This window comes from Sprattus sprattus (genome assembly GCF_963457725.1).
Source record: "Sprattus sprattus genome assembly, chromosome: 2".
In the NCBI taxonomy this organism is placed as follows: Eukaryota; Metazoa; Chordata; class Actinopteri; order Clupeiformes; family Clupeidae; genus Sprattus; species Sprattus sprattus.
Window position 1 is genome coordinate 33,734,205 of NC_137921.1, and position 13,654 is coordinate 33,747,858.

The 13,654-nt window shown below is 43.2% G+C and overlaps 1 protein-coding gene across 4 annotated transcripts in view; it reads right to left on the reverse strand.

Annotated features, from left to right (window-relative positions):
* Window positions 1-3,633: 3,633 nt before the first annotated feature.
* The window catches only part of eps15l1a (epidermal growth factor receptor pathway substrate 15-like 1a), a 30,607-nt gene continuing 20,586 nt past the window's right edge, over window positions 3,634-13,654 (reverse strand). For 2 of the 4 annotated variants that reach the window (XM_080860423.1, XM_080860422.1), the window contains exons 22-25: window positions 11,597-11,679; window positions 11,164-11,254; window positions 5,181-5,197; window positions 3,634-4,030 (exon numbers count right to left, since the gene is read on the reverse strand). In XM_080860423.1, the coding sequence (XP_080716549.1) occupies window positions 3,884-4,030; window positions 5,181-5,197; window positions 11,164-11,254; window positions 11,597-11,679 (338 nt within the window). In that variant the 3' untranslated portion in view covers window positions 3,634-3,883. Of the gene's footprint in view, window positions 4,031-5,180; window positions 5,198-7,804; window positions 8,023-11,163; window positions 11,255-11,596; window positions 11,680-13,654 lie in introns of all 4 variants that reach the window. The other 2 variants (XM_080860425.1, XM_080860424.1) reach the window with 2 other exon arrangements.

Sequence of the window (13,654 nt, forward strand, 5' to 3'; positions counted from 1 at the left end):
CGATAGTTCTTTTTTTTCCCTTTTCTCTTTTCAATCAAAGGCTTGCTCGTATGGTCGCAGCAGGGGGAAGGCCCACAGAGGGGATCCTGTTACCTCTGAGAGGCGTAGAGTAGACCCCACTTCCCCTACAGGGTCACTAGATGTACGCACGTGTGGTGTGCATATTCACTCCCCGCCACACCCCCTGAGGCCCATGCACACCTGCAGCCACCTCTATGAGACGGGATACCCCCCCTCCCCACACACACACACACACACTCACCCTCTCATTTTCAGTTTGCTGAAGAGCAACCCTGTGGTATCATAGCAGTGCTGAGATCTGCTTTTGCGGACAGTACGGCTGTCTTTGTGATCATCCTTCAATCCAAGGCCTGTGAGGGTCGACCGTTGAGCTACTCATTTTCTGCTCAACTGAAAGACACAGGCATTAAAGTTTGGATATGAAAAAAAAATATGTCAAGTGTGGAGAGGAAATGTGTGGAAGTCATGAGTAAACACTGGGCACTCAGTCGGACATAATAAGCATAAGCAGCCGGAGCGGAATTAAGTCAGCCATGGCCAGTGAATCTACAAACCTCCATTCGGATTTAAGGTAAATAAAAAGTTACCTTGGAATTTCCTGTTATTTCATGCAGACATTTTCCACATTCCAGATACGGCAGAGGCTGGGACTAAAGTGAGTTGAGAGACAGACTTCGCAGAAAAAAGCGCCCCCCGGAATTACTGCCCAATCCTGGTATTCTTAATTAAATTATCCATGACACACACACACACATACTTACACACACACAAGGATCTTTGGACCCAAACCTCTAAGTGAGTTGCATGTAAACACTTTACTACCAATGACCTTACCATCTCCTAAAGGCTGTCACATCAGCAGAGTTTAAATGAAACAAAATACTTCAAGACATGCTTGTAAATCTGAAATGTAGTTATTTTTTATTCTATTGAACAATGACCACATACTGAGCATTAAACGTCTTTGAAGAAATCCAACCCTTTTTTCTAGTTGCTACCAATGAAGTCAGAAATTCTCCAAAAGTTACACATTGAGCAATTTTTCACTTTTTATAGGACAAATATAACAGACATAATATACAAGGTTTATGTATAGTATACTTTATGCATTTCAATACAACAGATGCGATTATTTCTTCTTCTTTATCTACAGAGGAAAGATAAGTCAAAGGCAGGCGAGGAGGAACGCATTCAGCTTCAGATCGGTCAAAATGCTTTGAAAACATAATTCAAAATGCCAATTTGTAACAGCAACTTGATAAGCATGTTTAAATACACCTAATGATAAAAAACACAACAAAAAGAATACACTGAATATGAAAAAATGTAAATCTGAATTTACATGTTTTTAAATGGAAGATAAAAAATAAACAGACTATTGCACTGTAGACACATAAGACAAATACAGTATGAATGATGTCACAGGGGAGGGAGTGGATGGCTGGACAAGCTAAGCCAAATGTGATTTAAACAGATGAATCTGACCTAGTATTTAAGTGGAATGATCAGTTCTAGAGCACTACTCAATCAGAACCATCAGAACCATTTAGTCACTAAGGGCCACCTAAGGCCCCCATGCCTTTTGATTTTGGCTTATTTTAGTCCTTCAGGGGGATAGCCTAGTGGCTCCACCTCTACATCAGATTCACCTGTTTTCAATTCAGTCATGAACTCAGTGATAGCAGAGAGAGACCAGAGCAAAGCTGAGAGTGCAGAGCTGAGGGGGGGGGGGTCCAGGGCCCTGTCCTGGGCAGATGACACAGAGAGGCTGCAACACAGTAGAGGAGTGTTGGCATCAGGACTTCATTAGTGTGATAAAGACTTGTGATTAAAACACCACAAGAGTGAGCAATGTGGCCTCGAGCAGAAGGACACAGCTGAAGCTCTCGCATGTGCAGGGAGAGACAGGAAAGACGTGAAATAAAAACAGAGCTGTGATTCTTGCTGGCGAGTCTTAATGCATGTAAACGACAGGGCATGTCAGTAACCAGCATAAGCATCAAACAATGAAGGATTTCAACCAAAACTTTTGCAATCGAAAGTGCCATTCACTTGTTATACTCTGACACCAGAATCTTTCAGTTAATACCGCACATCGGATGATTGATATATTACTGCCCTATAATGCAAGTAATAATAATAACAACAGCAGCAACAACACTAAATAATGACACCATCACACATGGCTCAGAAAGTAAAAGATCCCTAATTTAGTAACATTTCAATTTGGGGCTTGTTCATACACATTCTGGAGGGAACACAAACCACATATAGGTCAGTTCAATATTGACAACCTATAACTATTGTCACTCTATATTATTTTCAGTATAAAGGAAAAACAACCCAGGGTAACCAAGTGTGCCAACTAGTACCATTGGTAGACTTCAAGTAAAAATGAAATGTTGCCAGTAAAACAAGGTAGGGGGTTCAGGCTTGAATGGTTTGAAAGCTTAACACAGTCGGCACGGTGTACCAAGATTCACATGAATACGGCCATGAGGCTTAAAACAAACAAAACAAAACAACAAATAACCACCAAAAAAAGACAAAAACCCTGTAAAAAGTACTAACACTGCATGAGCATCAGCAATGGGATCACCCTTCCACCAGGTTTGTCCTTCAGTCAACCCCTCAGTTCTAGCAGCCAATTACTGAAAGTCATTTGAAACACACACAAGACACCAGTACGTTGTGACAACACTATGAGCATATTCTCAGAAAAGAGGGTTGTGGTTTTTCGGTAATATTAAAAGAACCTTTTCCTGAAATGGTAAACAGTGCTGGTGGTCAGACAAAAGAGCTTCCTCTGTTCCTGCTGCAGGAGAACACACAGTGACCACTAAAGAATGACTTCCCTCATCGGATCTCTTTCTTCCTGGACAACCCGCTTCACAGGGGAGAGGTCTTAAATACACTGCAAAATGTGACATGATTCCAAATAAACATTTCAGCCTCTCCTGCTGCCCCTGATACGTAAGCATTCATTTGGATCCATTCACACAAACACACACACACACACACACACACACACACACACACTGTCTGAAACAATCAAAAACAAAAAAAGAAAATAGAGTTTTTTCTGTACAATTTGCTTCCAGTCATGGCGAGAGAGCCACCCATTCACACATGCAGAAGACCATAACACTAGTTCTGTGTCCCTCAAGAGAAAAAAAAAGAGAAAAAGCGATAAAATCATCAGTTCAAACCACTACAGCGATATTTGTCCTTTTTTTACTCAGCTTGGTCAGAATTGCCGTCCCTTCTACGATCTATACCGCCTGCAGCCAGTCCAGTGTGAAGTTCCACCACGTCCTGCCACAGAACAACCTCACTAGCCCGACAAGAGGCCCACATTTCCCTTAAATAGCACACTTGGCCGACGACAGACTGTGCAGGTTATGCAGTGCATATACAGTGCATTAGTCGCAAAACAACCACAGGTTAACCCTCTTGCAATTGTTGATCACATTAAAATAAGGGGAGACTTTGAGTGTTGATTTATCACTACAACACCCCAAGCCAACACTCTGAGCTATCCAAACCCCTGCAACCCCCCCCCCCCCCCCCCCCCCCAACCCTTGTACTATTACCATTTAGTTTTTTGCTCGTTTTGCATTTGTACTCTAGTTTGACTTCTTGCATTGTGGTTAGTACAGCGTGAGGTGAAGTAATGTCGCGACAGGGATCAAGCCTCAGACATCTTGGTCTTGTTGAGTATATGGAGTGGGATGGGAGAGGGGGGAGGGGGTGAGAGGTCAGCAGTGACGCGGGTTGGGGGTAAGGGGTCTGGGATCTCAGCCTAGCCCAGAGTGGGAATGGTGGGCGGGCCGTGGTGGGGTTGGGAGTGAGAAGTGCGAGGTCACGCGTTGGACATCTCGGCCTTGCTGAGGGCGATGGCGAGCTCCAGGTCCTCCTGCTCCTGCAGTCGGAGGCGTTTCAGCCGCTCCCGCTCTGCGCGCTCGCTCTCCCGCTTGGCCCACTCCATCTGCTGCGCCTCATTCCCAAACTGCAAAGGGGGAAGGACATATGCGGGACTTTATAGAACTGCTTGCCAATGAAAAATCAAACACACACACACAGAGAACACTGGCCTTACCTCCACACTTAACACTCCTTGCACCCACACAAACACACCTAACACATCATGTCACATCCTCAGTGCTCTCGTTAGCTTTAAGAGGTTTTACGCAGACAACACCAACAGTCACTGCGGTGCACTGCGCCTGAAGACTTCTGCACCTTGCCACACACAGGAAAATGCATTCGACACGCTCACTCATACACTTTGGCTTACATAACAGACTGAGAAAAATGATCGTCACTTTGACTAGAGGAAGAAAAGAATCCAACAAACAATAAGATGATATTCGTCTGGCTCTGTAGTTTATAAAAAATTTAAATCTTCTGAACCTAGAGCCATGAACTAATTCTGAAGACACAATGATCTTTGTTGTTCCATGCATTTCGTATACATTTGAATAACTGACATTAAATAGCACAGTACAAATACATTGAAAAGAGTCTGAATCCCATATATAAGACATAGAGTGAATCAGAATGAATCATTGTGCCTTCAGATTTATTACTGAAAACAGCATAAAATAGCAGTGAAACTGGAACAAGAGAACGTGAGATCAGTTAAAACACACACACACAACACATAGAGCTTAAGTGTAATACTGATAAAGTGAAAGCCGTGCTATATCCACATCCCAAATAACTCCTTTCAGGAAATCACCCATGATAATGACAATAAAGTGTTTATTATCAAACGGATTCAGCGTGACAGGAAGTGCTGAGAGGGCTACATGTGCATCCCCACATCCCGATTGTTTTTATATGTGCTAGGACTCTGTGCAAGTGATCGTGTGAGAGTCAAGCATGTAACTGCACTATAGTATTCTACAGCGTGTGATCTACGTGGTGCATTTGGACCAAAAACCCAAGACTAGTTGGGTTGATGCAGCAAATTAACTGTACAGCTTTGCAGCAGCATCGCTCTCATGGTAAATAACTTTTTTTCCCTTTTTTTTTGGGCCAGGTCAATTTGTGAATGCCCAAGAGGCGGCTTGATCAAGAGACTGTGCAAAGAGTGAAGAAATTGTACATTTATGCAAAGTGTTGTCAAAACAAACCACAACGTCAGGGTGTCTTACCTTGACTCTTTCGTTTCCTGTGAGATGAAAATCGTGTTACAAACACAAAAGAAATACAGACATATTCAAACTCCATACAGCCACCTGTTACAGCCCTTATACAACACTCAAAGCCAAAACAACCACCATAGAGGACTGACAGACAGCAAACCCACACACACCCACATACATGAGAAGGACCGCTTTAATGGGTCAATGGTGCCCAAAATAAGGCACAACACATAATCAAACACGGCATGCAATGACAACAGGCAGAGAGAAGCTGAAAGAAACACAGGAAATGTGACATATGCCCATGTTGATGGAGGGGTGAATTAAGACTACAGTTACAGAGACTAATGCACACACACACACACACACACACTCTAGAGAATTGTGAAATGGTCACATGCATGGCACATGTGCTGGTGTGGAGAAGAGGCCTTGCTTAACCACTCAATGTGCTTATGTCAGCAAAGGCTAGGCAGGGTCACATAATTCTTTTTTTGTATTTATACGGCTAACCCGTATTCCATCATAATGTAGTAATTTCACTTGTACTACTCAACTGTAGCACTGTACTTAAGTGATGAAACTGTCTCAGATGACATCTTCAATACAGTAGATAAGTAACTTAATTAGCAGGTTTGCTATGACTATCTCCACATGAGATATTTGCATTGTGCAATTGACAGATAGGTCGACAGTGTTTTCATCATCATTTGCAAATCAGAAATGGTGTAGCAAGCTCCATGCCCCAGAGTCATGCAGGCAGAACACCACCACACCAGTGGGGGCATGGAGAGGATGGGTTGTGATGCATGGGCATGACAGACCAGACACCTGAAAGGGGTCTGCCTCGGTATGGTACTGAAATGCACACATTTACAACAGATATACAAATAAAAAAAATAAATACAAAAAAATAAAAAAACATAACATTACATGCTCGGTTGAAAACTCCGGCCTGACAGCTGAGTAGTGATACTGCTGCTTCGTGTGTGAGCAAACTGCACAGCTGTTGGCTTGGAACTATTTCCCCAAAACAACCACCTGCCCCCTCAGCTGGCATCCTCCCGTCCTCTGAGTATCAGGACCGCGCCGGCGCCACGCTCTAAAGCTCGGGGGGGGGGGGGGGGGCACGACTCCTTTCGCTCATCCCACAGCGCTCTGAGGGGAGTCTGGGAAGAGGAGCAGAGCAACATCGCTCTTTTCTTTAGCTCTAGCCTGCTCTGGTTAAGAGCGTTAGCTGAATAAAGTAAGTGAGCGTGGAAATGGGGAAGAGAATGGAGACAGTGCAGACTTGCGTGAGAACTCTCAGTGTAAAGTCTCCTCTCAGCGGACACATGGTCCTTTGAAGGTCAACTACGACACGGCCAAAAGGTACAGAGTACCAAGTGAGACATGAGAGGACTGATTTGAGGGGGTTTCTGTGCACACTGCGGATGAGAAAGAGAGAATGAGTGAGAAGAAAGGAAACCCAAAGAAGGTAGAGAACAATAGAGAAAGAATAGTTATGGGCTCAATATCTCTCATTCTACAATCTGTCCAGCACCCACACGAGAGGAGAGTGCTGGGGGGACACTTCATGCTCTTGAGAACAAGACAGACCAGCGTTTCACACGCCTCAGAGTGACCCTTCACACGTGCTGTGCACAGAGCTAGGCAGCTCAAGCAAACAACAGAATGTGTCAGGTGTGCCACTGCACGCCTGCAGGTTGCTTAGGGAAAGATAGTCCACAGGAACAGCTGGATAGTTTGACAGTGTCCATTTTGCACCCATTTACCCTAATGAGGAACTGGTAGAGATGTTTGGTCCCTGCTGGAACACTATTGAAACTCCCACCAGTCATTTTATGGAGCCAATGGATGTAGATATCCACCAGCTAACCACGTGGCATAAATGCTTTCATACCCAGCCACACTGTGTGTGTAGAGCAGAAGACTGCTAAGCATGATTCACCATTAACTTACGGCTGGCATTAGACCTGACTTTATGTTCCATTATTAAAAACTAGGAGTCCCCCAGTCAAAAACAAAACTTTCAGCTATAAACATGAGGTGTGTGGATCAAGCATTATAACAGACTAGCAGATCTTCAGAGAGATACCAATTCACACTAACTCTATTCTTATCTTTCCGCCCAAAATGAGGTGACACCTAGAAGCTTTCATTTTTAGTCATCTAATTTCACTGGAACTGAACTTGACACTTAACAGTTTGAACAAAAATATAAAACATCCCTTCCACCCTTGCTGCCTTCTCTGAGCTGTGTGTACATGTGTTGTCTTGTGTGGATTCTGGAAAGCCGGGGCCACCTTTGACAGGAAATACTCAAGACCCTAGACTGTGTTGAGAGAAAACATGCTCTTATGAGGTATCGAGTACATTTGCCAAGGGTCACTGTGGAGTTCAAAAAACACCTCCTATAGCCTCCGTCCACACAAACTATCAAGCGTGAGGAGTTACATACAAATAAAGAATGAAAAGTGGCCAGAATTAAGCGTAGCAGAGAGGTGGAAGAGAAGCTGGTGTACTATGCGCTAAGATTTTCTCACAGAAAGTCATGATTCACGGTGAAGCGCAAGAGAGCGAAATAAAGGGGTGTGCCGGACAGAAGAAGAGTATCACTGAGCTCAACTTACAGAGCTGAAGTCTGCAAAACCCAATGAGGAGTCTCTAGAGGCTTTACTTGAGGCAGATGGAGCAAATGGATCTTTGCCACTAAAGGGATCCCCTGGGACACCCGCCACCCCCTTTTTATTCTGAAAGGGGTCGCTGGCATCAGAACCGAAGGGCTGGAACGGGTCGCTCGGCTTGGAGGCATCCCCCGATCCAGGCAAGTTTACAGGAGTGCTTTTACCTGAAAAGAGTTCAGAGATAAACCTCGTTCATTCTCCAGCCATTCCCTGTAGTCATGATATAAAGACAGTGACATTAAGGGAGTGGTGTCGCGTGACACTCTGACAAATGGGAGATATGTGAGGTTGTCTGATCATATTGTTTCTGTATCACATTTTCATACTGACTGAAGCCATACCTACATGAAAAGGGGGAAAAAAGCTTGCGAGAAAGTCTCTATCTCCTTTTGAGGTGGTGTTGCGCAATCATTTGTAAAACAGGTTTCTTTTCCACAAAGCTTGGTTGTCCTCACCTGAACTGAGCAACACCAACTAGCGGACATCATCCCTGCCACCCACTGCAGTTTAACCTGAACACCACTTGTGGTGCACCCCAAGCCACATATGGGTTAGAGCTGTAATGTCACGGGTAATCTAACAATAACTGGGTTTCCATCTAACTTTTGCGACTGATGTGAATTTTAACCATTCGAAAAGGGAAATCCTGACCAGGGGAACGCTTTAAATTTGCATTGAACTTGATTTGCTAGAGGAGGTGGATTAATTTCCATTTTGCACAGGTTAGGTGGATGGAAACAGGTCTATTACGTACATTTGCATTTGTTGCAATTTTATTAGGTGTTTCCCTTAAAGCTGGCCTGACAACCTTAGGTTTTTGAACTCCTCCCTTGATTTAGAGAGTCTTCATGTTTAGTGGACAGTGGATGGAAATGTGCACAGACTCACTTTTTCTTGAACCGGATTTTTATGTGCTTAAAATATGCAAATGAGGTGGATAGAAACCCAGCTACCGAGCACAAATTTTTATATACACATACATATAATTGACGCTTTCACACAGGAACCACAATTTGCTACAAGTGTGCCCCAAATGTCTGATCTTGTTCTACATTGAGGGTTGGCGTGCTGCCCACTTAATCCCAACGACCTCAAAACTTCACCTCCTGCATCTGTAGTTAAGCTTCCTCAATACCCAAAGGCTGATCATGAAACTGAACTGACGCTCTTTTTAAAAACACACACTTTTCACCCCTGTGCTAATGTTAATTAAAGTTCTCAAGAGAAGTGCGTGGGAACATTTCACTAGTTGTTGTTCCCCATGTGAAGGTGTTAACCGCACGCCTACAATGGCTGGTACTTCGGTATACCAGTCCAGATTAACACATCTCAAAACACTAGCTGTCAAGTAATCAGTTCTGTTCTTATGGTAAATGGCACACGCAACCGCAAAAATGAGCTCCACCCTTTGTGTTCAAACATCAGCGCAAATTTAACATCCTCTCTGCATCTTCCAGGCTAGTGCATGCAAGCATGGCTGCACACATGGTCCCTTCAGTTGCAATAGACTGTTGACCATTGCACTGTTGTATTGTATTGCACTGATGTATTGTTTTTCACTGTTGTATTGATCTGCACTGTTGTATTGTTTTGTGTTGTGATGTATATTTTGAGTTATATGTGTAAGCACAGTGAGAGCCACTGCACCAAGACAAATTCCTTGCTTGTGCAAACTAACTTGGCCAATAAAATTCTGATTCTGATTCTTGACAGACCAATGAGATAAAGCATTTCACTGACAAAAGTGCTTTTGAAAATATCTTCACATTCACCTTTGCTTTCCTCATCTTCTGTCAGAGGTTCAATTATACCAGTGCATTTTCTACTCTCTGGCACAAGTCAGGAAAATAAATTATGCAGTCTAATAATGTAAAACATTTCCAAAAAATACAAGAGGATAGAAATGGATTTACAGGACAGTGAAAAGAACACTTCAGGAGACTGGTGTAAAAGTTTAACACACACACACACACACACACACACACACACACACACACACACACACACACACACACACACACACACACACACACACACACACACACACACACACACACACACACACACACACACACACACACACACACACACTACAAAGAGGAAGTGGGAAAGGGTGGGGAAAGCATCAACACACTGATGTTGCCAGCGAAAGCTAACCACACATCATCTGTGCTCCTCCATCACCTCCTACGCTGTTACCCTGAGACACTAACCGCTCTTAGCTGTCCCTTCAGCCCAGGCCAACTACATCTGCACAGCCTAATTTGCAAGTGCCTACCAGCCACCTGTGTGCACACATACAGACAAATGCATGCATGCGCACATATGCACACACACACTCTTTCAAATGCATTTATTGACATCCAATTCAATGGTTTGCTCAGTTCTGCTTTTTTATATGCTTGGTCTATTTTTTATTTCATTGTTTGGTCTACTGCTTCGCTGTACCTGGAGAGCTACTAGGACTGCTGCTGCTAATAAGGCGCCAGACTAACCATATACTCTGTCTATAATTGAACTGATGATGTTGTAGGAGGTTGTCTAGTGATGAGATATAGGAACAGATCCAGTAACCAAAAAACGTTTTCAACAAATTCCCATGATTCATTGCATTTGAAAAATAGCATGCCAAACACTTTCAGCTGCATTAACACCCTGCGGCTAACCCTGTCTTCAACCATGCATTTCTCAGACCACCCATACATTGTTTTCATGACACAAAAGGTGAGCAAATGGTAGTGCAGACTTTTTTTTAAACTGGACCTTGTTTCTGCATGCATCTTCTGCAAGATTCCAGTGATCAAAGGAGAAGGCAGTCCGCTTTTGCTTATCTGTGCCCACATTTCCTGTTTACTACGTCAAAGAGCTGCAAAAAAGCTGCACTTATGATACAAAAATGTTCTCATAAGAAACTGCTCTGTGGGGTGGCCATAAATAACATCCATCAGCGTAATCTCCACTGCCTCCCTCAGTGGTGTGGAGAGGAGCACAGACATGACTGACAGCCTTAGGAGAGATGAGGGACAGTTAAACACGCACCAGAGTCAGAAACTGTCATAATTCAATCTCTCATCAGTCAGAACTGGCAACTCTCGCTGAACTTCCAAAACAGGATATGGCTGTGAGCAGAAGGGTGTGGTGGAAAATGTGTGCAACTCAAACGGACATTAGTGTGCTTGATACTAAAAACAAGTCATGCTCAAAAAACACTGCCAAGTGTGTGTACTAAAATGAAGGCACAAACAGATTCATTACTTCCTCTGCATTGAAACGACCAAATTGGTTTCGAATGTATATGGACATACCACTAGGTGGTTTAGGTCGAGGTGGTACACCTTTCTTGGGTGGCAGTGCTGGGGTATCCTGTTTTCTGCTGAAGGGGTCATCTGCAAAGCCCTGAATAACAGGAGGCAACACAAAACGTTTAGAATGAGCCACTGTTTGGAGCCAAAGGCAAAACCATTCCACCCATAATTCAAGGTGGGGAACAGAAACATCAGTTGGCCATGGCCTAACAAAGAGTTGCACACAGACAGAATTTGCCATAAGGGTAAGAGTTTTATTCTAATGCCCCCTTGCCTGGCATAGGACTTTACACACAGGACAAGCTCTGTGAGGTGGGAGGGACTACTCTGCCACATACACACATGCAAGCCTTCCATGCTGTATGTACGCGTCTGATGAACACTGACGCAGACGTCCTCTCTAGAGGCCAGGACTCTGAGGGCTCATACTTACCTTTGACATTTGGCTGAAGTCTGCAAATCCACTGCTGCTGCCAAACGAGCTACTTCCAAAGGGGTCAAGTGTTCCAAAGAGATCTGATAGGATCCAAACAAGACAGACAGTTTTAGTTTACAGGGAGATTATTTGCAGGAAAGCTATTTGGGGAAACTGCACCTTTGAGCAAATTCAGATAAAACAATAAATAGATACAATTATTGTATACAGATACAAAAATATGCTAGTAATTCATGGTATTTGTGTTTGTATCTCATTTTATTAAAAGACATGCTTAGTTGGCTTTGAATGGAAACGGGATATGGGAAGGATTTAAACTTTAAGGGACAAGCCATACCATCTCATCCCAAGTACATTTATATGTAATTATAAGACTCAATTGCGTGATTCTATTACTTAAAAACTTTGCAAACAAGCTTAGATTACATTATGTACCTTTATTTAAAATAACCCACACCCTAATCACCACTGCCTGCACCTCACATACGAGGTGACTCAATAAGGTTTGACCTCTCCTATTTTCTATTTCTTAAATTCAAAAAGTTCATTTGAAGAGTGGTTGAGACACAACAGTATCTCCTTAATACACCTATATTTGTAAACGTACTTTGTGCTCTTCACTGTTTGTTCAACAACACAGTCCCTTTCTTCCCACAGCCATGACCTGTGACTGAGGAAGTGGCAGAGTCCTGAACCGTGAGGCCTCTTCCTCAGCAGTGGGTCAAGAATCCGCTTCCAATCCTACTCATGTCTGGGCAGAGGTAGTGCTGAGTTGCTCATATTTACACATAAAGTGAAAAAGTATAAATCATTTAAAGCTAGTATTAAGGTATTTCAGAAAAGGGAAAATATATGTTAAAGGCTACATTGCCTCTGTCTTTTGAATGGCTTTGGAGCGTAAAGGCCCTTATACAGTACTCAAAACGGTCGTGTCGGATAGTTGGACAGTGGGCGGGCGGCCGGATAGTACGTACTAGTTAGCATTTGTGTCCCTTTATAGTACTCCAACGGCTGTGGGTGCTGAAAACAATTCTCTTCCAGAACAGTAGGGGGAGTAACGGTTTAAGTGCCGAAAGACATGACATTTTCGTGCGATGGAAAACGTTAGTTGGCTTTCCCTCTCCTCAACTTTTACTTATTTCCCTCTCACCAGCTGTCGCTACTGAAATGCAACAGGTGTCAGCAGACACACACCTTTCATGCTTTGTCTAATGTTACATATACACCTGAAAGGGCAAACTTATCTCTTTCATGGTAGGTATTTTTTGTGGGAGAAATAGTTGCAATCTACAACAAAATGATATGCTTATCTTACACTATAGAAACTGTTAAAAAAGAGACGATACGATATAGGCACAACATCTGAACGACTGACAGTGTTGTACAAGTCCACACCTTTCATGAAATAGTTAAAAGTTCATACAAGTAAACATGAACTATAGTAATTATTTCCCCCAACGGCAGCGTGTCTCGAAGTGTGGTGGAAGCCCAACTTGTGGGTCGCAGAGACGTGACAGGTGGAGCACAATGAGAAGAGATTCAGGAGATTTTCCCGTTGCAATGCCTTCCTTTATATACAGTAGCCTAACTAGAATATCGCACTAAACAACCACACTCAAACAAAAGGAATATTGTAGGCCTATTGTTAGAACAATAGCAGGGCAGAGCACACGGATAATCCATATTCATCATCTTGGCAAATTGAGATACTGCGGCTGGCGCGATTAAGCATTGAACATTCCATATTTGAAATATCTTCATAAGTAGGCTAGTGAAGTCAACCTGTTGATAGTACTCCCAACTAATTTGACCTTCATTCTATCACCGTGTTTGAAAGGTATTGGTTAGGTAATAGCCGAGTGACAGCTGTTTTCTTTCTGATTTGACAGTAGCCTATAGGATATACTTGTGTGTTTTAAGCAAATAAAATGTGTAGCAATGTTTACGAAGGGGCAACTGCTATCGTTAATTATACAGTAAATACGTTGTGAAATGAAAGGAAAACACATCACAGCGAGTGCAGTGCATCACAGCGAGTGTGAGCGAGTGCATGTA